General features: G+C 44.4%; 1 protein-coding gene across 1 annotated transcript in view; it reads left to right on the forward strand.

Moving 5' to 3' along the window:
* The window catches only part of LOC117727940 (vacuolar protein sorting-associated protein 13B-like), a 305,167-nt gene that overhangs the window by 11,902 nt on the left and 267,527 nt on the right, over positions 1-25,738 (forward strand). The window contains exons 4-8 of the mRNA XM_034528491.1: positions 10,270-10,387; positions 16,828-16,995; positions 18,502-18,683; positions 19,986-20,160; positions 24,697-24,971. Of these exons, the coding sequence (XP_034384382.1) occupies positions 10,270-10,387; positions 16,828-16,995; positions 18,502-18,683; positions 19,986-20,160; positions 24,697-24,971 (918 nt within the window). The remainder of the gene's footprint in view (positions 1-10,269; positions 10,388-16,827; positions 16,996-18,501; positions 18,684-19,985; positions 20,161-24,696; positions 24,972-25,738) is intronic.

Consider the following 25,738-nt stretch of genomic DNA (forward strand, 5'->3'; position numbering starts at 1 on the left):
ATTGGCCATATTGTTTGTTTAAAATGACCAACGTGATAAAGAAAATGATCTCCTGTGCTCCTGATCTTTCATAAAAAAACGTTTTTGACGAATACTTTCCAGTTGACGAGAACAGAGAGCAGAGATATTGGGATGCTGATTGTTTGAGAAGCAGCATAACAGAGATATTAAGTACGAGTCTGAGGTCAAATCATATTCGTATTTCATAAAACTGGTATTAATGTCTGAAAAGTTGGAAGCAAGGCTTGAGATTTTTAAGCCGTGGCATATAAGTTTGACCTCAGGGTTTTCTACACTTTATTATTATTATATTTCACACATTCCCTTTAGAGAAGAATACTCAAATGTTGTCTTTCAGCTTTGCATGATACGGATTTCTAACATCATTTTAATGGGAAAGATGTGAAACCTTTTCAACAAGCCAAACCAACAAAGGGTTAATCCCCGGCTACTTGTTAAAACCAAATACAACTTTGCAATCTGTTCTGTCTCACAACTATGTGTTGAGTCGTTCAAGATTAGTAACACTACAGACATTATATACTCAGACAGGAGTAAAAAGCAGCTGTTACAGACATACAAAATGTTAATTTTCAAACTATATTTGAACCTTTTTTTTTTTTAAGACATTTTATTTTCTGGCTGTTGGCCAGGGGCAGGCCTCTTGTTTTATTGGTTTGTCATTCAAATTTAAGGTAAGAGTTGAAAAATGTCTTCTTTCATTACGCTGATGAAGACAAGAGGAGACCTGGGATCCATGGTCAAGAACTTGGTCACGGCTCCGAGGACGAAATTGAAATGATTTCTTTTTTCCAAAGTAAGGTTGACAGTTTTCCATCTCTCAAGTAAGCTGATGAATGATGACAGCACCTCAGTTGCTCTGGAACCCGGTGTATGAAAAGCTATGCAAACACGAGGCCCGCTGCATTCCGCTTGCGTGCTCGAAAACCTCCTGCAATATGGCTTTGGTATTTCTCAACACTGACGGAAAGTCCTCTCCCATTTCTCCCTGTTTGATTTATTCTATCTTGCTGGTTTCAGAACATTGATACTCTCCAAGAACACTTAGGCCTCTGCAGCGCATGCCTTCCAGCTGCACCTCACATGTGCAATTAAGTTGTCCGAGTAGCCTCAGCCACTGCGAGCGCCGGTCCTGGAGGATGGCGCTTACATCGTTCAAGGGGTGCTTATGTCTTGTATGATGTACTTAATATTGTGTATGAAGAAGCGGGCGTAGCTCGGAAAGTGGATGGTTCAGTTCTCGACAGATGAATGGCAGTTTATGTTAAAATCAGGTCCTGGCCGCTAGTTTTTCAGCAACTTGTCAAAATAAGGTCGAAATATCTCTCTAGGATGCTCCTTTACCATTTGTTAAGGTCATTACTTTATTTCATGTAGGAAATAAGCAATGCTTGAATGAATTTAACTACATTATATATCTAACTGGGGACTAGTTAATATTTGGATTAGAAATTAACAGGTTAGATAAAAGTGTATGGGAATTCCCCCATGTGTGTCCTAGTGGACTCAACTAAGATGTGTGGGCTTTTTTTTGTGTGAGAGAGAGAGAGTGAGTGTGTGTGTGTGTGTGTGTGTCAGGGGTCTGCGTGGAGTGTTTTATTGTAGCTAACACATTGCAGTTATTAGCATTAGGGGGTAGCTCTGCCAGCATAAGCAGCATGCCTCACATGCTCAGCCTGGGCTTGTGGTTAGCTGATGGAGACATCTGAAGGACCATAGCCTCTCAGATCTAAATGAGGAACAATTTCTCCCTCTTTCCCATTCTCTCCCTGTGTGTCGTTGTTGTTCCCCCCCCCCCTACCACACACACACACACTCTCCCTCTTTTATGTATTTTTTGTTTTCTAACCGTTGTTTCCATCACTGTTCTTTTTCTTTTTTTCACACACACTTTGTTAATTTTCGTGAGTGAGACAAAAGTAGTGTCAGGTGCAATAATACTAAAAGTGCATTGCAGGTCACCAGCGGGAACATGGCATGTTAACATCAAGAGGTCACTGGGCAGAGTTTCAATGGGCTCCAATGAAAGGAAAAAGAGACAGCAGTGATCTAGACGTTCAGCCTGGGTTCCAGATTCCATCACGGAGCTGACATCAGAACCAGTCACCAGCCTGTCCGTCTGAATGCCTCGTTCTTGGCTTTCGGTCAAGTCTTGGGATTAGAGCAACTTTGAATTCAAATCTTTTTTGTTTGAACGTCAAGTGTGGAAAACACAACATTGTTAGCGGGGGGATGAAAGAACGCTGACCTCAGCGCTCGCTGTGCTTTGAAACGTCTTACTGCTGACCTGCTTACTGTTGTGGAGAAATAACAAACAAAGCCGCTATTTTGTAACAAAGAAACCGATTTCATACACGGGCTTTGAGATTTACTGGATTAATGGGGAATTTTGCACACTTTAACTGGAGCAGCAACAGCTACTGTACCGTAAACACAAGATTGGTTTCTGCTGGTATTACTTAGATCTTAAGACATAAGATAATGTCTTGGGGTTTAAACCGATACGACAGAATGGAGGTCCATGGTGGAGGTCACATTTAGTAGAGGACAGTCGTGACACTGATTGTTACATGTTACTAAGATGCTGTAGGACAGGTTCTTATCAGAGCACTAAGCGCAAGGCTTGGTTTGTGAGTCTTTACAGTTAAGGTTGTTTTACTTGGGACAATGTGCAGAGCTTTTTCTGTCTCTTAGTAGCTAGATAGAACATTTTACAAACTGTCACTCCAGCTAAGCTTTGAGAGAAGTCACGTGTAACCGTACATGGAGGCGCCATACACATAATGCGGTCTGCTTTGGCGCGGAAATATCTGTTTGCATGTGATTAACTCCTGTTTTAATAATCTAAACAACTGTTAAATACTTAGCTTGCACGGCAGCTGGATTCTTGCGACGTCACAAGGTTAGGCGAGAATTGCCGGATCACATATCGCCACGAAAATCCATTTTTATCGGGCTTCAAGTAATGCGTTTGTGTGCGGTAATCCAGAGCACGGACCAATACGTGTCCTGTGTGGAGCTACAGGCAGCTGTGGGTGTGGCTTAGTTGTGTGTGTGTGTGTGTGTGTGTGTGTGTGTGTGTGTGTGAGAGAGAGAGAGACACACGATGCAGTAGCATCAGTTACATCACAATTGGAGAATATTTCCTCATTGAAAGAAGAGCAAAGAGCAGCATTGACGGCTCTTCTCCCGACTGGCTTTTTGGAAAGAGTGTGATTGACAGATGCTTCCTCCAAACACCTGCCAAGTATTTATTTTTAAAGTGCCTGCCTATGCAATGTATGACGGTAGTTTTACACTTTTCAACGTAGACTACATCAGAGATACGTTTTTCAGAAAGCACTCCACTCCAAAAACCTTCAATGCATCATTCATTCTGGCCATAGGAGTATAAAGTATGACCTTCTTATATGACGTGACAACTACTATTTCTCCTCACAAAGGTTATCTCTCATGATGCAACACCATTGGCTCTTCGTCCACGTTACAGGACTGGCAGACAGGGAGGAATAGAAATCATTCAACCGTTTAACTTACTTACCAATTGGGTGTTCTCTCTTCCAAAATAATCCAGCCATGTGTAGCTTATCCATTCGTGAAATGAAATTGCACACTTTGGGAGCCTCCTTCCGCCGGAAATATGCACCGACATTAATTGTTTTTTAAGAGTGGCATATTACAACGTGGCTGGCCGGTCAGAAGCCACAGAGCAGTGCATTGTGAATGAAAGGAACATATTCCAACAATGTCAACCATAAAAAAAAAAAAAATCATACTTCCGGATGTTCTTGAAGGAAAAACTGGTTTATGACGTGTTTTTACTTCTGTCAGCTACTTTTACAAAGACTCTCACCTAGATTGTTTATGGTGAGGTTGTAGCTCAATTCCAGTTCTATCTATTAATTAACTTGAATTTGATGTTCGATATTTATTAATTTCTTTGACTTCGGTGTTCAGTCCAACATTCATCCAACTGTAATACAGTCAACGACTGGAGTAGTTATTGACTGATTAATTGGCCATCTGCCTTTTCCTGCTCCAAACTATCGTCATGATATCCTTCTGTAGAAATCTATCGACCTCTACTGAGTCATCAGAAGTCCTCCGTTGCTGCTGCCGGAGGGTCTAGTCCCTAACTCTGATCCCTGTTTGTCTCCGTTGTTATTCTGGGCATGTTGGAGGCCGATATTAAACATAGCCAGTTTGACTTGGGTACAGTGGAGGCACTCTTGGCAGGGACCCTCCGGCATGACATCACCTGTCGTGATTCCTCCCACTTCGGAGCGAAATAGTTTTGTAATTGTGCATTCTCCTTTTTGGCGTTGCCCCCCCCCCCCCCCTCTTCTTTAATGAACACGTTCTATCTTTTGGGCTTCTGAGAGAAAAGTAGCCCTCTGCTTGGAAAAAAGTAACCGACCTGCTTTTATTGTAACAGTTTGCAGGGGATGAAATGTGCTATATAAATGTATTATAAAATGCTCGCACGCTTTTTATTTTTTTAATTTTAATTTTTTTAATAAACGATTCGAAAGTAGTAGTGTAGGGGTCGCGGTAATTATATAAGTATGAAGGTTTTTGAAACACGGCAATTACAGATCATTTATTTGACTACAGAAAATAACAAGAGTTTCATGGAAACCAGAGTGGGATGCATCATTTTATGGACTGGTTCCCTTTCATATCAAATCGAGGGTATTTTGTTTAACTGACGGTTAACATGCAGTATATCCTGAATATTGTGGTTTCACAAAAGAAAAACTGACTTGAGAATCACAACAGCTTTATTTCAACATGAGGGATGCTTCCTGTTTAAGCTGCTTTCATAACTGTGCCATCTTTGTCATTTTCTAGACAGTTATTCAATGTTCAGTGATGGCAGCATTTTAATATGCACTACTGGATTCTTTTCATAGAAACACTTCCAAAAATCATGAAAGGAGCTTTTAAACTGAGCTTTTTCAGAGAAGTTTCCCTTCCTCTGTTCCATTGGTTTTACACTGGTTTCCTCATCTGCTCTGAGAAACAACGCTAAAGAACACACCAGTTCAGCCAGTTGAAATACTGAAGCACATCGTGTACATTTCTGGACATGTAATATTTCATTACTGCAGTGCACAGAAGGCAGTGAAAGTGAGGATCCTCTTTCTCAGTAGTGGATTTAATTCCTCGAAGAGGAGTAGAGCGAGCGAGAGAGAGAGCACATTTTTGTAATGAGATGTTTTCATTGAGATAATTATTCACAATGTCACACGTTGTGATATTCATCTGGGCTCTAATCCCTCCAATGCCACGGATTCCAGCTGCACGGCTCTGCTGCTTTTTTTTTTTTTTAGAGCGTGGGTCTTTAAGTTTAGTTTGGGCAGACTGCACGCATGCTTTTGTGTGTAAGTATTTGTGTTCAGTGTATATTCGTAGTGTTGTCGTATATTTTGGTATTTGTATGTGAATTGCCGAGCAGCAAGGTAGTATTAAGATTGTTTGCTCATTGAGAGTGTGAGAAATCCTGTGGTCTGGCTGCTTCTCTAGTCTACTCTCTAGACTTAATCATGGCGTAATGGCTTTCTGCATTTGTTACAGTTTCATTAAAAACCCATTAGCAGCTAATTTTTTAGCCGGGCTGATGGATGTGTTCGAAAGCCAAGGGGACGTTAAAGAAAAGGTAATTTGAGTCAAACCCCACGATGAGCTCCGTTCTCTCCAGTTCACATTCCAGCGGGGGTCGTCATCAATGGCCGCGTACAGTTTTTTTATTTTTTTTGGACATCACTGGAACCGTCCCAAACCGTGACCGTGTGTGCAAAATCGTCAGGGCCACTTTTCACGTCTCCCGCTCTCCCCTTCGGTGCCAGCTGGAAGCCATTCGTATGAGAACCAGGGTCATCGGTGTTTAAACAAGCTTCAGTCTAGCTGGTTATGGATGAGATGGAGGAGGTCTAGAATAAGCAGAGGGTACAAAGAAGATCACATCGACATTGGCTTGTAGATTAGCAAGATGAAAAGGAGGGATAATGTGGGGTTTGTCCTATTCCCTGGCAGCCAATATTCGAGAGGTTTTCTATTATTATACGACAAAATGTGTTGTCTGAGTGTTTTTGTTGAAGGAGGGAGGTCTGATTGCAGGATCCTCCCCAGGGATGGTGCTCCGTGGGCCCTGACATGGGGGACAGGGCCTCTACTTGTCAGACCCAGTGAGTGTGTCTGTGTTTGTGTGTGTATATGAGTGATTTTGGAGTTGGGGGGGTGGGGGGGGTCTGTCTGAGATAAGGAGCTATTGGGTTTCCTTCATTTATTTTCTCACTCCATAGGCGTTCGCCCTCCACGGCCTGGCCTCCAATCTCCAGGCCTGCTGCTTTGATGTCAGCATGAGTTCGCTCAGCAACCTGCAGAGGAAAAAACAACAATAACAAAGAGCGTGTTTATCCAGCAATGGTCCTCGGCGTGCAGCCATTAATCTGCTGAAACTGTGTGAAATTGACCAGTTTTAAAAATGTTTGGGTTTCGAAGATCAGGCGGTTGCAGGCATGCGGGGTAGTCGACTGCTAATCTCTGCCAACAGATGTTTTTTTTTTTCCCCCTGTGTGTTCAACTGAAATTGAAAAATTGCTTTGTAATTTGTGGAGGAAAAAAGAAGAAAATGTCATATTTTATTTTTCAAGAAATGTACGATGGGAATAAAAACAAACTAGCAATTTTGTTTTCGTTCGAGGCCAACAGATGTCAAAGTGAAAAGCCTCAAATGGCAAGAAATAGCAGTACAGCCATTATTCTGTTTTCCCCCCGCACACTTTACACTGAGTAATGTATACACTGTTTCCAGTGGGCGAAAATGATTTGAAAGTGTACGTTAAACTTCTTTTTGAAACGGTTTAAACAGAAGCCCGGAAAACATGCATTTAGAATTAAATGGCATTTTTACAACGTCTGTTATTGCGTCCTATTGGGTATCATCACGCTGTTCACATTTCTGCCTGCTGTGACCTGAAATAGTCCACTTTGCCAAACATATTTGTATTTATTAATTTCTTTCAAAGTTTTACAGTCACATTTTAGACACGCATGACGTGGCCTGTGGCAGTCGAGACTTGACTGGTTTCTGGTGTCTGAGAGTTGTAGCTTGTTTGTTTGTACTAGTACGACTGTGACAGTGTCTGCAGAGGTGCTGTTTTTAATAGCTGGAGGTGGTGGCGGGGTTCGGCTAATGTGTTGAGCAGCTCCGATGAGGGTCGACCCTCCAGACGGGCTCAATGCACCGCCTCCCGGTCCCTGACTGAGCCAGACGTCTGCACGGGGGGACAGAGGTCAGGCCTGGCCTTCCTGTGCCCTAACCCTCCATGGGTGCCCACTTACCCTCTGAGTAGGGGGTCCCCCTTGCCTGTCACTCACACTGCCAGGACCCGCTCCTTTTTTCCCTTCCTTTTCCTTTTTGTTCCGGTTTCATTGTCTCCAAGTCTTACTTTTGGTCTCCACTTTCTCTCGCTTTGTCCCCCCCCCCCCCCACACACACACACACTTATCTCTTTGCCTCTTGTCCCTCTTTTTCCCTTTTTTTTCTTTTCTTGCTACCGTCATCTTTGGTCAACAGCTGAGTTGACGTGCCTGCAGGGGAAGCAACCCCCCCCCCCTGTCTTTCCCTCCTCCTCTATCCCTCCCTCCCTCCTCGTCCTGTGCCCTGCCGTGGCATTGGAGGGATCGGTTTACCCGGCAGCAGCTGAGGCGGCCTTCATTTGTCCCAGGGCTTCCCTCTGAAAAGGCATTTTTCCCCTCTGGAGAATTGCTCACTGCCCACGGTGACATTGAGCGCTTAATTGCGCTACTTCCAAATTTGGCAGTCTTGTTCTTTAGTGGCAGTTTGAGCCGTTGAACTCAATGTACTCTTGGCCTGCAGGGCCCAGCATTCCTTTAGGTAAAGATACGAGAGTCTGCAGGGGAAGGAGACTGTTTCTAATTGTGATGTGCTCGAGTAATGTATTGTGATGTAAACTAAACACCTCCGCATGTGAGCAACGTGTCATTATAACGACCTTGTCTAAATCTCTAAATATTGCAATTGCAGCGTTAGAAGTGAGGACAAGTTACCAAATGAGGTGTGAAGAATGAGCAACACAATTTACATCATATTTTTTTTCTATCACTCTATTCTTTGGAGCCTTGATGAAGTATTTATTATTCTTCCCCTTGTGTTTCCCAATTCCCACCGCTCGCTGATGGGGAGAAAACTGCCTGCGTAGTGCGGCCCTACCGCAAAGGCCCCTACTGATGTCGAGTGTAAATATTTCTGCTACAGCCTCTCTCGTCTCTTTTGGCAATTGGGGGGATACTCGCCCCTCTCTCTCTCTCTCTCCCTCTCTCTCTCTTTCTCTCTATTGTGTTGGGGTACATGCGTAGACACGATGTACAGCCTGTGACTCGTCGTGCGTTTTGATTTGCTCGCGTCGAGTGTGCTCTGATGACGTGCACCGAGCAGCCACACATATTTGGTTTTGACACCTTCCGTGTTTACATTGGTGTGGATAAGAGGTGACTCCCGAGACACTCTGATCCCTCGTTTAAATGCCAAACACATGTGATTGCCCCTGTCTTTGTCCGGATTGTCTGAATAACTCTGCGCCCGGGCTGAATGTGAAAAGGTTACCGCGCTGCAGTAACCCCTAATCAATGCCATACTGGGGGGTTAACTCAACTCTCCACCTTTTTTTTTTTTTTTTTAATGATTTCTACCATTTTTTTGGCGAATAGTGCTAATGTATTTTCTTTCTTTTCTCTCTACCTTCCTCTGTTGCAGGCGTATGTCTACTGTGACAATGAATATGAGGTATTTGTTCGGTTGTAGAGGAGTAGAACTCTTGCTATAATAGTCATAGTAGTTCTTTTGTGTCCTGGTGTTGATGTCATCGGTCGTTCTCCCCTGTTCTCCAAATTGAGAAGTCATGTTTAGTTTTTTTTACAGTAGTGCTGGCTGGATTCTATATTTGTCAAACGTTTGTCGTCTGGATGCATAAACAGATTTGACACATTTAATGTTGGGCTAATGAGCTGATTCAAACGCTGTGAACATGCGAGTTCCTCCTAGAACTTGGAAACAAGACCGCGAGCCGCGGCTAAAACTTGGAAACACCAGGACCAAGACCCTCTGGAGAAGGTGACAATCTGCTAGTAGAACTTTTACAAGTCCACAAAGTCTCTCTCTTTATTGGTAATGGAGCTTCTCCAGGGTTTGTTACTTGATGACATCAGATACGAGAGCCTTGTTTTTCAGCTTGAAGCTTTAGGAGAGTGATTAAACATATTACTATATAAATATGAGTATTTTGTGGATTTGCTAAGCTTAATTGTGCCTACCCCCTGCACTAATCTAGTAAAAGTCCTTAGCTGTCAGTCCTCTTTTGTCCTTGTGCCCCTATTGTTTTAATTGCCCCTCATGTCTTAGTCACAGGGTCTGGAGCACTACGAGCTGAACCAATAAATAACCTCCTCATCCCCAAATCTTGGCTGATTTTGTTTATCTTCAGGCTCATCTCTGAAGGGGATGTCCATTTCTTTGTCATTCTCACACACATACACACACACACACACATACACACACACACACACACACACGCACACACGCGCGCACACACACAGAGATCTCGTACTTACATTCCTGGGCTTAACAGGCCGCTGGTCGGTGAGTGCAGATGACATGTGCTGTTGTGGAGGAGAGACCTTCACCCTCATCCAAAGACCAGAGTTTATTTGTAGAGCCCACGGTGATGGTTGTTAAATGGGCACGGGAGGAAGGTTCCTAAACAGTGGTGTTGTAATCACTGATCACTCTTCTTTCTCCTGCTCCCACAGCCGCGCAGGAGAAACGATTCTCATCTGATATGCACAGTTTGCACACCAATAATTGGATCTAACGGCAGTTAGATAAGACTGGTTACATTGTTCACTATAACTAGAGTTTAAATGACTTTTGTTTGGTAAGCGATCTAGCTCATGTGTGGAGGGAGGTGTGTTCCACGAGGCGAGGGAAGGAACTTTAAGGATTCAACTGTTGTTTTGGCTGGGGCAAATTGAAATAGCCATCAACACAAACATTTTTGTAATTCTGTGTGGTTGCTCTGACTGCAACCCGATTAACACAGACACGATAACATGGTAAATGCTATGAAGAAAGTATTCAAAAAAAGCCCTGAAAGTTAAATGAAGTATTGGTTTAATGTGGTTATAATGGAACATATCTATCCTAACCTGTGTTCACTTCCTCAGGATGACCATGAGAGCGGCTCTAGCTCCACCAGTCGCAGTGTCTCAGACAGCTCCAAGGCCGTGGCCAAGCCCCGCCGCCTCCAGCAGGCTGCCCCGAGCGACCCGGACCTGCCCCCAGGTGAGTGATGGCCCTAGGGGCCAGCGAGGCTACTCCGCCTCCCTGCTCGGAGAATGACCACCAGGGCAGGCTCTGTGGGGGAGGTTGGGGCCACAGAATGAGGACTGAGATTAGGACCTGTTACACTCTGGAGAAATCCAGTTTTTTCTCTTCTCTTTCTTTTTGGCCACTAAGAATGCTAAAGAGACCAAACACTTGGAATAAAACCCACTGGCTTGTTGTAGTCCAATGCCGGCAGGTCTGCTTCAGACTCAAATATAGGTATTACCTATACAGTACCTATTACTTAACGATGATTTTTGGGATGCGCTGCATCTTTAACCAGTGTAAATCAATCAGAGAGTGCAGGGGGCGGGGGCGGGGGGGGGGGGGGGGGGGGGGGGGGGGGTGATTTATCACACTGTGATAGCTCTTATCAACAAGGCCACTTGACCACATGCCTCCTACAGGGCCATGGATTCCATGCCTGCCTCACTCCACCACTTTACTACACCTCACAAAGAACGGCCTTGTTTGATTGGGGCTGGATGATGGCCTTTGAAAGATATTTATGACTTTTATATTAGACTGTATGCATAGCCTCAATAATCGCATAAAATCGAACACAGGAAACATTCTAGTGAAAGCAGCAAAGGTGAGAAACAAGGTGGCAGAGGGGATTTGAACAACACATCAAATGTAAAGGAAAGATACAGCTTTAAGAGAGGGGAAAAACAAATGAAGAAAAACAACGGGGAGAGATGGCGGTCTTGAGCTTTTAAGAGCAAGTTCACAGTCTAACTCCCAACCATGAGGCTCACTCCCAGAGCCCAAGTCTGCGTGAATGTATGAACCTACACTCCTGGCTGGTTGTATCTGGGGAGGATCTATTTCCAGGCCCGATGTTATGAGATAATATCTCTCCCCAGCTGTTAAAGCAGGGTGCCTCACACACCAGCAGCTCCCTTTGGGCCTGCTTCCAACAGATCCCCCAAGGTGTGTGTGTGTGTGTGTGTGTGTGTGTTTGAGTGTATCTGTGTTAAATTAAGCGCACACTGCTCCAGCAGTGGACCTCGTTTCAACCCATTACAGGCTGTAGAGACAACTCTGAGGTCAAAGGTTGCAGCACCTCAATAACAGCAAGGAAACAGATGAACGCCGTAATCCCAGCCGTCCTAATTAAAAAGGTGGAGGTTAAAAGGTAGATGGGGTAAAACTAACCTGCTATGACTCAGACGGAGGATGTTTTCCTAAGAACGAGATACAAAACAAACCTGTCATGAGTCTTTAATGTAGTTAAGGATGTTTTTATGAAAGTGTGGACACAGCTCACAGACACATGCATTTTTTGTAGCCATTGATTCATTACTCTAGAATCAGTGTTTTTTCAGCGATGTCCCCGCTGTGAAATATTCTTTCAGCCAAGTATGTATTACACAGTGCTGTGTGCCATCAGTGTCTGATTTAATATAGAATGTATACAATTAAGTTGAACGTACACTTATATTTTATTGAATATTTATGAAATAAATATTTTTCAAGGATTTTTGAATGGATGCTAATTTTAAATATATATATATATATTTAATATACCACCTGGAGTGCCTTCACGCACCCCCCCCATCTAAGAACCACTGGTGTTGTGAGTACCTTATTGTAGCCTTGTTATAGTCCACTGGTGTGGATGACTGCCGTAGAATATATCCTGAACTATCCCACTGTGTGCCACAGACATCTCAGGGTCTAAGTCCTGCACACATGGCTCTGCTATCAACTGGGACTTTAGGTCAAGAGCTTGTTCTAAGCGGCACGTCAGAGATCCACATGGACTCTCCCGTTTGCTCGTAATGCAATTATTACTATTAGAATATAAATATTAGAAAACAGGTGATTATCACATCTGTGTTCTGGTCTCTTCAGGGAAATGATGGCCACAGGCAGATGTGTGTGTGCGTGTGGACGGGTCAGTAGGCGAGCGGCGCACCGTGTGTAGACGTGTGCGGGTTGAGACCATCGCAGACCAGCGGACAGTCTTGCGGTCCTCATCAGCATCCACGTCGACAAACCGTCGGCGTTGCGTCTGCTCTTCAAAAACAACCCAAACAAAACACGGCCGACACTAAAACGCAGCCACCAGCAATTACCCAGTCATTTGGCCCTAAGCTCTCACATGCTGAATGAATTTATCCTCCCTGTTCTCCCTGTGGTGGAAAATAGTGATGTTAATTCATATGCCATGGGATTGGTAGCCACACAAAGACCAAAGACCAAGTGCTTCCACCTTGGGCGATTCTGTGAGTGATTATGTTTACTGCTGCTTGTGGGGGACCAGCGGCCACTGTTTGTGAGAACCGCATTTCTCCGTTCCAGGGGAATCCTGCTCTGGCCCTATTCACACTGTTGGAAATGTGTTTTTTGTTTTATGAGTTCAAAGAGGTTTAAAAGTGTCAGGTCTCGCTTTCAGTCCGGGTTCAGCCTGCTACCTGTGAGTCGGGTGGATCAAAGTTCTACTCAAGATTTCAAAGCTCTACTAAAGAGGCACGTATTTGCAAGTGCATTAGGACACTTAGCATTGAGTATGATGTGCTCCTGCAGTCTGACACTTTCTCTGGGTAAATTCTTTCTTGTCACATGTGATAACTTATTATTTGAGATATTTGAATGAAATTGGACTCTCTGCATCTGTTAACATCATGTTAATGTTAACATTTGACTCGTTTATAGATATCCACCAATGTTTTTATATCAACCTTTCCATTGGGAGTACCGGAAGCATTTGAGGACATTTGAGTTCTTCTATTTTTCTCTGTTGAATTAATACATGGAGCTTGGTCTTAAAATATGGAGTCCAAATTCCAGTCCGAACCATAGACTGTATATAAGAAGTGGACGTAGTCGTTGTGACGTCACCAACTGGTTTGTGGTTATGAAGCCTCGAGTTCTGCATTTTGCCCGTCGCCATCTTGGATCACGACCGTCGCCATCTTGATTTTTTGCAACCGGTTACTGGAAGTTACCATATTTGGAATGCGGACGTGAAACTAGAGATTGAGACCATAAACTCATGTTTACAATGTTTACTAAGGGAATAAATCAAGAGAGAGTAATTTTCTCATAGACTTCTATACAACCAGAGGAGTCACCCCCTGGTGGTCAGTAGAGATAATTCAACTTTAACACATGAAGCATAGACTTCTATACAACCAGAGAGTCTCCCCCTGGTGGTCAGTAGAGAGAATGCAGCTTTAACACATGAAGCATAGACTTCTATACAACCAGAGGAGTCGCCCCCCTGGTGGTCAGTAGAGAGAATGCAGCTTTAACACATGAAGCATAGACTTCTGTACAACAGAGGAGTCGCCCCCTGGTGGTCAATAGAGAGAATGCAGCTTTAACACATGAAGCATAGACTTCTATACAACAGAGGAGTCGCCCCCTGGTGGTCAGTAGAGAGAATGCAGCTTTAACACATGAAGCATATACTTCTATACAACCAGAGGAGTCGCCCCCTGGTGGTAAGTAGAGAGAATGCAAGTTTAAGGCACTTTGGCATCGGCTTCACTCTCCAGAGCCGGAGGTGTCTGTCTTGTCCCAAGCATTCTTATTTTGTTGGATAGTGCTCAGACCAATTTCTTGAGATAACAACTGCTGTGTGCACGTGTTGAAGTGTTGTTTCCCACCCTGACCCAAAATGCTCATTGTTACATGTGTTCAGTGTTCATGTACAGTAGGTGCACTCCAACATTTTTGCTATTTTTTTCATGACGTGTTTAGGATATATGCATACAACCTAACATCTAGATTTACTGTGTTGCTCTGTGTTTGTCCAAGAATTGTGCATGCATGCATGCACGGTTGTGTTGTGTAAGTATGCGATTGAGATTTGCATGGGCTGAAATGCAAACACTCTCCTGAGAGAATGGTCCAGGTCCAGTGCTACTGCTGTCCTGGTACCGGGGCCTTTGCTCAAAAATAAATCAATACAGCAGCTGTTCTGGTATTACTGAGAAATGCTACTTATGGATAGGGAATATCTCATACTGGTAAAGGCTGGAGCTTTCTCCTGTATTGGAGACCTGTCGTACCATGCATGACTGGGTTCTTTGAATCTACAGTGTTACTATGAGAGGCCCTGGAGCTAATCGAAAGGCTAGCATAACCAAGTGGTGGTAGTGGCCTTGTAATAACATAGGCTTGCTGTGTTTCCATGGGCCTGAATGCTTCTTACCATGGTGGAACTAAGTCATCCTTGTACTACCTTGTATTTGATAGATTAATTTAGTGAAGTATCCTTAACACATTAAAGGTGCTATGTCCCACAGTAGCTACTATACGAGTTATCTTGGCTACATTGCTAACCGTACTAATTACACTCCAGGGAAACACAGCAGGACCAGCTTACAGTACATTTATTGTCTGATGGACTTGTCAATCTTCCTCTATATGGCTAATAACTGGAATGGCTGATTGCTGCTAATACTTTCCATACGCAGGAAAAATGGTGAGCACGGACAGTATAGTGTTTCTTTCCTGTATTGCACAGAAGAGAGTACTTTGCCTGTTCTGAGATCACATAAAGGAGCTGGTTTTTCCAGTCATTTTATGGTTGAACAGTTTTAAGTGGGCTCTTTCCCTGCGGGCCGCGGCACAGGTGCTGGCTGTGTCAATTGTTTACAGAAGTTCAGAGCGGCGCGATGGCTCACAGAGAGACGGGATTGGGGGCCCCGGACTCTGGCGCGAGGCAAGAGGAGGTACAGCAAGTGTAAGAGAGTGCAAAGGGAGAGAGACACTCTTGACACGGGTAAATTAGATCCAGAGAGGGAAGTGGCAGGAGGTAAAGTGCCCGGTTTTACTGCCTGGGCTGCAGGTGCGACGGCAGCTTTCCAACTGACCCCAGAACCCGCGAGGCGCACGCAGAACGCTCACACGGCCACATTCATGCACGCAAGAAAAGCAGCCAGGCGCACACCCGGACTCCGTCAAGCACATGCATGCATGCAGGGCCACGCACAAATGTCACGAACACACATCGCGTTTATGAGTCGAGTTTTGTATTATGTCATCCTCTCCTTCCTGCCACTCTGTTTGGTCAGGCAGCGAACTCATGAGGATTTTTGTCAATTGGATTATGCTAATGCGCGGACGGGCCTGCGCACAAGTGGCAGAACAGTTCACCAATTCATATAAATATATTTTCATCAACAGCACCATTTAGTTCGGCCCAATTATCGGGTTCTGTTTTTTCCCCGGGCCAGGCGTGTAGATACAGGAAGACAAACATTTGGTTTGGAAAATAAGGGAAAAGCATTAAAGGTTTATATGTTTTAACTTGTAGCGACTGTGTTTAACAGTACATGAGAGGAATGAATAATGCCATTGGTCCTGTGGTTAGGAGGATTTATTGCTGTATATTTTCATATTTTATGGTCAAAACTCCCCCGTCTGTAATACTTTCAGTTCTTTCTTACTTGGTTGAGTAATGACCTGAGCATGTATGTTTTTCCTGCGAAGCTTCTGTTTCTGGGCGTCACTGTGGCCATTAGGAGGTACCGGTAACACTGCAGGATGGCTCCCCCAGCCCTGCTGAAACCCAATCTATCGGGCTGCATCCCCCCCCCCCCCCCTCCGCCTCTTCAACACACAAAGCCCGCCGGCCTCCACCAAAATAAAAATATCCTTTTTTTTCTTCTTCTTTCCATTAGTTCAAAATTGATTTCTCATGCCCTCACTCTCCGTCGCCACAAACCTTCAAAAGTGCCTGTCTCATTCTATTCATTCAAAAGTTTAAACGGTAAGCGATGACATAAACTGCAGCCATCACACTATAAAGTGTGTTTTCACACACTTGTTTTTTTTCTTTTTCTTCTTCTTCTTCTTCTTCTCGTCAAGACCCAATACCGTAGTTCCACGGTGCCCTCACAATAACTCTTGTCTCGTATAAATATGTATAAAGATGTGTACGCTAATCCAATGAATGTGCGTCCGTTGACGCGAACACGCAGGCTCCTCTGGTTTTAACGGACTTGGAAGGGATACGTTTAAGGCACCGTGTGCATACTTTTGGGTTAAACTGGACTTTTGCATCTGAGTGGAGAGCTCTTCGGAGATTCATAAATCCACCCAGGATTTGTAGAGCTGCCCAGGCAGGGTGAGGACTACAAATGTTTTCTTATGGATATTTAGCTTCTTTTCACTTTACGTGTCCGAGGAATAGACCGAGGCAAAAATAACATGTCAGGCCCTCGTCTTATTTACGAGCCAATGAGGACGGCAGGGGTCAGTAGTATTGAGCCCAGACTTTTAGGGAATGTGGGTCTGGATTTAACTTTCTTTTTTACGCTGTCTCAGTATATTAGTAGGCTTATGCTAATGTGGGCTACTATGTGCATAGCTATTTGTAACTCGGTATGCTTTTTGTGCATCTTGTTAAGCACTGTAAGGTGTTCCTCATGTGTTTGCAGGTTACGTGCAGAGTCTGATACGGCGCGTGGTGAACAACGTGAACATCGTGGTGAACAACCTGATCCTCAAGTACGTGGAGGACGACATCGTGCTGTCGGTCAACATCACCTCGGCGGAGTGCTACACTGTGGACGATATGTGGGAGAGGGCCTTCATGGACATCGCTGGTGAGCAACGGCTGCTTACATTCCCCCAATAGTGGGATTAACTAGTAAATCCAGTGAGACGGGAACCTATATACTACAGTAAGTGTTTAAGTTTGTTAGTTAAGGTCAAACTGACGTTTCAGACAAGTTTAAACTGTCATGGCTCTGTGTGTAAATGCCCGGAGGAGTCCGTCTCCCCAGTCTGATAGGACCAGGTGCAGGTCCCATGCAGATTGTAGGCTTTGACAAAAACTCACATTTAAAACCACAAAAGATGAGCGAGGTGGGGGATTTTAAACCTCAGCATGTCGCATGTAAATGAACAGCAAGAAGTACAACCCTTTGCGGGGCCATGTTCAGAGGGAGCGACACTCATTACTCCTTCTCCCGATGCCAATAACTATCCCTATTAGTTCCATTTTTTTTACTTTAATGACTTGTGGATGCTGCCATCCCATCTAGACTGTCTTCAGTAGAGTAGTGTTGGCAGCAGACATTTAACATAGAGAGCCACAGACTAAACGGGACCCTTTGATTTGTGTTCTGTATACAGTGCCTCAGCTTTCCTTTGAAATCCAGTTGTTCTTTAACTAGCCAGCCAACCTGGCATCTTAGGCTTTTCCACAACAATGGTCAACTTTTAAAGTCTTCCAAATCCGTGTTTATTCCCTGCGACGACACTGTAGGCCTACTCACCCTTCTCTGGAAAGGGTGTCCATCCATTGCGTTTAGAAGCCAGTAGCTCAGACAGTTTCTCAGGTTACTGCCAGAGAATTACAATTATTTTAAACTTGAACTACCATCATAACGTTGAAGAAAGGGCTGGTTCTTCACATGGAGTCTATGTCAACAGAGGAATCATGGAGTGGTCATTTTCCGTCACTGTTATCACTGTTTTTCTTTCTTGTTACGGATGGGGTGAGGGGCGGGGGGCTATTCCAGCATGTAAGGCGAGTAGTGGTTACAACAGTAGTTACTGGCACTGCAGAAAATTAAATATTTCATGGAACGATGAGTGAGTCAGTGGCAATTGATAATCTGATCACACACACACCTACACACATCCCCTGATTCTTCTGAAGAGGATTGACTGTGTCCTCCGTTAGTGTGTGTGTGTGAGTGTGCTTGTATTAGTGTGCGTTTAATGATTCCTCTACTGCATGTATGTAGACATGTTTGATTAGTGTTGACCTGTTATGTGTTCAATGCAGAGGGATACTTATTATTCATGAATGTGTTGTAACTCTGTTCGTTCTGTACACATGACATCTATTGCTTCTGTCCATCCGGGGAGAGGGATCCTCCTCTGTTGCCCTACTGAACTTTTTTTTTTTTTTTACCCGTGAAAGGTTTTTTTCTATTATTTGGGAGTTTTTCCTGATCCGATGTGAGGTCAAAGGTCAGGGATGTCGTATGTGTACGGATTGTAAAGCCCTCTGAGGATAATTTTTGATTTTGGGCTATACAAAATAAACCAAATTGAATTATACTCGCTCATTTTTTTAAATTCTTTTTTTTTTTCTCCAGCTCCAGAGCTGGTACTTAGGAAAGTGATCAACTTTGCTGACTGTACCGTGTGCTTGGACAAGAGGAACGCCAGTGGCAAGATCGAGTTTTACCAGGACCCGCTGCTTTACAAATGCTCCTTCAGGACGCGTCTTCATTTCACCTACGACAACATCAATTACAAGATTCCGTCCGTCATCAAAGTGAGCAGCGGTAACCGCCATTATCTTCCCACAGCCCAAGATCTTCTCCCCTCAAAAAAAGGGTTTTAAATCTGATGTATCGTTCAAACATGTCACACATTCTAGTGATGGAAAAGATTCAATTAGTCATAGCAGCTCACCGTTGTTAGAGCAACATTTGGCATTCTTCTGCTCTCCAGTCAATAACAGGATAGTGACTAAGTCCATTCTTCTGGATACGTATGGAAGACAGCTGTTTGTTTTTCTAAGATTTTTACTTCCTGCACTAAAATGCAAGATAATGCTACGAATAATGCTGTGTCATTGTCATCCCATCAGTATTTCGGTTTGACTTTTATCAGCAGATTTTGGTCTGCTTATCTGAAAAATGGCACTTTGTTTCAGTCACAGCAGCACTTGAGAATAAAATGCTCCTCCTATCTTGGCCAAGTTAATCAATGTTCAAGAACTAGTCAACCATGTTGATGTAATTGAGAACTCCCCAGTCTAGATAACAATCATGTCATGAAGCAACAGCTTTTGGACGAAACCACTGACAATATCTGTAATTTGCTAATTATTTCTGATGGAAGAAAATAACCTTTCTTCTTCTGCTGATGCATTTTTAACCTCTTAAACCGGGCCTTTAAAATAAAGGACCTTTCTAATCTTTTGCACAGTCTGGCTTGACATTTACTGTGGCTGTGTTTGGTTCATCTTTCCACTATGATGCTACATCATGGTTACACATTTACAAGCAGATGTGGCTCCTTTCTATCTACAGTCCGTACAGTAACCAGCGTTGTGGTTCAGTGAGCTTCAGTGAGGTTTTCATGGGGTCCCGTCAACACACATCTAGAGTAGTTGTTTCTGTTACAGCATGTTTAGCAATAGTGTGTCTTCTGTTATTAACATTTATTGGACAACATGTATGATGCAAACCCCTCTGACTAAATGAAACGCTTTACATTAAACACACACATTTAATGTATCATGTGGGTACCTCTATTATCCTGACATTGTTTTAATTGTATGTACTTCCTTCTGGTTACTCTATACAGTACTTTTACTTGCATACAGGCCATACTGTGTGGTTTGTAGCTGTCAGTCATCACTTTTTTTACCAGGAGCAGAAATGACATCCTCCCCATGCAACTCTCAGCATCCACCAAATAGCCAGAGGGGGATCCACACAGTTCTTACAGGGCCTGGAACAGCTCTACCCTTTTTTTTATTAAACATTCCTGTTCACATTAAGCACATGTTTATTATCACCTAAACACTAACATCACTTACAGTTTGATCTTCTCCATGTTTCCTCAGATCCAGACCATGGTGGAGAGCCTGAAGTTGTCTATTACTGATCAGCAGCTGCCCATGTTTATCCACATTTTAGAGCTGATTATTGCTCTCTACTATGGGGAAATCGGAGGACACAAAGAGGGCGAGGGAGAGGAGGGCAGTGTCCATGTCAGGGAGGCTGGAGCAATTTTACCTGGTGAGTTTTTTGTCATCGGGGGGGGGAAAAAACCTCTGGGTTACTTTTATTTATCTGGAATATTTTCAAAAGTTCTGAGCCAAGTTTCTTTAAAAATGTCCTTCAGTAGAATTAGCTACCTAATGACAAACAGATGCTAGAATCTGCATATGTAAGAACATTAGGTTAGGTCACTTCATTTTTGCTCTTTTCTTTTTGTACACCTACAAGATGGTCGTCGCAGTCATATTTCTCAGAGAAAATGTGGTTGAAAGCTCGGAAGTGGTTAATGAGCCATCTGACCGTGCACGGAGTTTTGAAGCTTTTCCTCCAGACAGCGCTTTCATCTGCCTGACCAATGCGCTGCTGCTGTTCCTAAACGGGACATTTAACATCACTTTGACCGTGGTGTTGCGCTCCTCCTGCTTTTTCCACAAACAAAAGCCGGAGCGTGTAACTCAACACAGACCGTTGTCGTCAGGCCTGATTCCCCCCATGTGGCTGGAGGCAGGCGAGAGGAGGATGACGGGAAGACACAAGGACGAATCAAACACAGACCCATCTCTGTTTCTCTGATGGGAAATTGCACACACACGCACACACACACACACACACACACACACACACACACACACATCCAGGAGCTGAGCAAAACGCACACACCACATACAGACACACACACACACACATTTCTATATACTTACCTCACTCCCGAAAACGCCCATCTCATGTCTCCCCGACTGCTCATCCTCGTCTCCGCCTAATAGACCCGTATCAGGTCCCAGGTCCCGCTGGGCTACATCAGCCTCTGTAGCACCAGGAGCGGATTATGGTGCAGATGGGAAGTGGTGGGCAGAGGGGAGGCAGGCAGCCCATTTGCTCACTCCCTCTGACTCGCTCCCTGCCTGTTGGCCTGGAACTTTTACTGCTAGTTGGCGCAGCTTCCAGTTCAGTGTCCAATACCAGATGTAAGAGTCGGTGTCATGCTACTGCTATGCGGAGCCTCTGAGAATGAATTAGTATCCCATCACAAAAATATACAAGAGGGGACCAGCTCTTGGAACCTGAGCGGCCCCAGATCTTGTTATGCTGGAAGTAATCGACAGAGTGAAGAAGCTGAAGGGAGGGGGGGGCAGGTGTGTGTGTGTGTGTGTGTGTGTGGTATGTTTGGTGTGTGTTTGTTGGGAGGTGTTGGTGCAGGAACATATGGTTTCAGTGTATTCATTTCAGATAAAAACTGAATTCTTTTAATAAAAGTAGCAGAATTACAGCTCAGATGATTTATTATTTGTAATAAAGAAAATACAACGTCCTTCTCTTCACCACCACCGGCGAACTTCACCATTGATGGGTTCTGAGTTCTACAACATTCATGCATGTTGACGCTTGCAGTTACCGACTTGGCTTACGTGCATATTTATTTTTAGTGGGCTGCAGTTTGTAGGATACAATCATTGTCACATGATTGCTGGAACATGATGCCGGTAACGTACATAGTACTTCATCACATTCTTTTGATTTCCCATAGGCTGTTTGTGTTGAGACTTTGCTGGATAATCTCCAGTGCCCTCTCTCTCTCTGTGTGTGTGTGTGTGTGTATTTGTTTTACTCTTGCTTACTCCTAATATTAATTCCTCCCCCATGTGAAGGTGTTTTTTTTTCTTTTTGCCAATTAACAAAGTGGAAAAAGCCTTGTGATGTGTTTATGTGCCCATGATTCACCGCGACCGCACGTTGTTTGTTTGATTCCTTCTCTTTTAGGTAAGAGCCAATGTCTCATTAATGAATAGCCCTAATAGGTGAACGGTGCGGGACACTCGTGTGTCACTAACCAAAGCAACCCCCTTTTTTCAGTCGGGATCAGAGGGATAGCTTTTCCCCTCCGCCTGAAATTCAATAAAGTCTGTTGAAACACTGTAAAAAATGTCAGCGGTTGCAAACACAGATGACTAACATGCTCGAGCGGACCAGCTGGTCACGGCGCCATACGCTGTACAGTTTCAACCAGCATGTAAAGAATTATGAACCGAGGACTGCTGGAGTGTGGCAATATGTGTGTGTGTGTGTCTCTGCATAGTATATATGTGTATTTGTTTGTGTGTTTGTCCAATAGCGTATGTCAGTAAGGTATTAGCATTAGCTCTGTGGGAGAGCCTGAGAGTTCTGAGAGGCCCATCGAATGTAATGGAGCATCACAAAGGTATCAGCCAGAGGCCACAGGCTATCTGCCCATTATAAACCTCATGCGGCTCCCTTTATGCCACGTGACGGGGCCCCTTTTTAATCATCTTCTCACTTTTAATACCGGCGTGAAGACGTTGAGTCAATGGACACCCGTGGATGAACCGGCTTTTTCGTCTCGCAGAGCGTTTTTTATATATATTCTCCTGCCACGGACCGCTTGAGTGAATTTAAAAAAACATTTTGATGTTAATGTCACGCTCGCGGTGTTAAATTGAAACCGTATGCAACACACATGTTCGATATGTGTTCCGTTCTTTTATATTAAAGTAGGCCGGCCAGTGCGCCGGAGTGAGTGTGCACTATATTATAACCTGTTGGGGAAGTGGTGAAAGGACAGATATATTGGATCAGATGCGACTGGAGCAGAATAGCCTTGACTCAGTGGTCAGGTAAGCAGTGCACCGCTCCCTCTATAAACATGGAGGGACATCTACTGGCCTGTGTGGGCACTGCCTGCTCTCACTCCTCCCCTCCCACCGTTTCAATGTCACTCAGCTGCTCACTCATTTACACGCCCACTCCTAGCCGCCACTCGCTAGCTAAAGACATACACCGCTGCCTGGAGGCCTTGGGCTCATGGAAACCAACCATGACCCTGACACATCCCATTACACAGCGTTTCTGAGCTCTGCTTGTGGACATGTCCACGAGAAAGATTCCAGTCTGGCTGTGATCGCTGTCACGGCGATCCAGTGTGTCACAGTGCATACGTTTTTTGGCCAACCCACACCGCTCTCTGGGAACTCTTTCACTCCCGTCTTTCGGATTAATACTTCAAAGTCTCCTTAAGCCGCTCTGTTTTCATCACTTGATTGGTAATTGTGCTTTTATTTTGATTGCCTCGCTATTGGAACGTAGGCCTCGTCAGCCTGGGACGTGAAGCGAAAGAGCTTAACTTGTTGAACTGACACCTCAAAGGCTTCCACGGAGGGAAAGCAAAAAAGGGGGAAAAAGAGAAATGAGAGATAAAATCCAGCAGGGAGATTGTTTTTTGGGGGGGGTGGGGGGGATAAAAAGCCATAACATGGGATTTCCAACTGCCAATTCGCAAAGTGAAATATTTAATTAAAATATGTCATAATTTTCACCGCCTTAGCCTCTGGGATTCCTAAGCTGTGACCTCACGGACAATTATTGTTTTCTCATAGAGGGACGTGAGGCCGCGAGGAACAGGATTTCACATTCTTGCGTATTGACATCAGTTTCCTCTCTCTTCCGACATGCGTGGAAACGGACGCGGTGGGACGAGATCGGAGGCCGCGCGGGGTTGCTCGGAAAAGGGAACCTGCGATCCCCACAAAATAGTGTGCTGAGACGGAGAGGAAGATAACAGTAAATGGGCTTGTTGGCACACTTCTAACAACCCTTTAGTTATTCTAGTATCCCTTTTGTCCCACATTTACACCATTGGTTTGTGCGGGCAGTCCTACCTCCACTCACCCTCACTCTCCCATCACTTTCTACATTACCCTCTCCCCCCCAGTGTGAGACCTGTTCTTCACAGTAGCCGGTGCTCAAGTCGACCCCCCCCCCCCCCCCGTGCGCTTTCTGTCTACGCGTCAACAACCAATCACAGTCGACCCTTCCGAGCCGTCACCTGTACTCGCCAAGCACGGACTGCGCTGATGGCTCGGAGCTACTCGGCCTCCCTCGAGGCCGCCATTTCAGTCTGTTGGCCGCTAAACAAATATGTGACCCTCCCCCCCCCCTCCCTCCTGCTGCATGCATTCTTCGTCGATGCGGCCTGCGCTGCCGGGTCCAGCTCAGACAGCCCTGACCACGGTGATCCAGCGGCCCAGTCAAGGCTCTCCTCTGTCAGGATGCTGGCTGACAGACGGTGCCCTTTGGCCTTCATTGGAACGGGGCTTCCTCTCTCTCTGTCATGCAGTGCACACCTGCATGCTGGAGCATTGGCAGCACTACTGTAAAACTGTTTGTCTCTGCTGTGTTTTTTGGTGTGCTCAGTTGACAGCTGTAACATCTTGCTTGTATTAAACCACCCCGAAGGCATGGACAAATTAATTTAGCATGCTGCATTGGGCACAAACACTTCTATTATCAACTGTTTGGTCTCCGTTTGGCCAGTTTGTTCTCACAACCTGCCTCTCCCAATTGACTTATCGGTTGGAGTAATTGGATAATTATGCATTTATTATTAAGTCTACTTTGTGTGTACCAGTTCTTTGTAGGTTGGGGAGTGTCTGAATAATCTCCTTATAGGAGTAAAGTAGTATCCTAACCCTGACGCTATTTAAAGTACAGCACAGTAAAATCATCTGCGTTTGAACTAATTATGCCTTCTTTCTTCTTCAGGGATGGATGTGGATACAGAGAGCCAGGGTGCTATCCAGTACTCCAGCCATGACCTCTACATGCAGTCTGGGGGTCCTGAAGAGGGAGACCAGGGTTGGGTGTCCTGGGCTTGGTCCTTCGTCCCAGCCATCGTAGACTTAGAGGAGGGAGACGAGGAAGGCCTCTACCAGCAGGGAGAGGCAGAAGGCATCCCCACCAACCCACAGCAACACGCACCCAAAGACCCCATCGTTTCTATCGGCTTCTACTGCACCAAAGCCTCTGTTACCTTCAAGGTAAATCAACTGATTAAAACACTAAATATATGCAGCATGTCAATGAATCCATTACCTGATCAAGGGCTGTTTTTTTTCCACGTGTAAAATGTTATCACGTCATGGGGGAAAACCAGGAAAAACATGATATCAAAACGAAATGAAATAAATACTATAGTATTTGCCACAATTGTGAACTTCGTATGGTATGAATGTGATTAAGGGTTAAAATATGCTTTTAAAATCATTAAATGCATTTTTGGATAAACTAATACAACATATACAGTGTCAACAAAAATACATTAACAGAAAACAGGCACGGATTAATAGTAACGATTAAAATGTACGTTTCTTCAATGTGTGTTTTATACAAAACGAGGAACCACTTTTTATAGCGAGCTTTCATGTTAAGTCAGGAAATTCTTGGGGAAATTCTGCATATAATGATATTAAATGTAGAATTTCCTGGTTTAAGGTATCGTTGTGTTAGCAATTATAGTTTTTATTCTCCCCCCTTATTCACTCCCTCTCCCCACCCCGTTGCTGCGGCTTCTTATTTTGTGGTGATTTTCAGTTTGAGTTTTAAAGAAGGGCTTGATCTCGCGGAAGTCGCAGTCCTCTTTGTCTCGGTGTGTGGTACAAGGGAGGGTAGTGTAACCGCTTACTGACGTCTCGGGTCACGTTAATGTTTTAAACATCATACGTGGTGCGATGACGATTCAGAAATGGATCCCAAACTTTAATCCCGCCTGCTCACTCCGAATAGTTTGAATTCATCTGCGTTTCCC

Source organism: Cyclopterus lumpus, chromosome 25 (genome assembly GCF_009769545.1).
Source record: "Cyclopterus lumpus isolate fCycLum1 chromosome 25, fCycLum1.pri, whole genome shotgun sequence".
NCBI classification, from domain to species: Eukaryota; Metazoa; Chordata; class Actinopteri; order Perciformes; family Cyclopteridae; genus Cyclopterus; species Cyclopterus lumpus.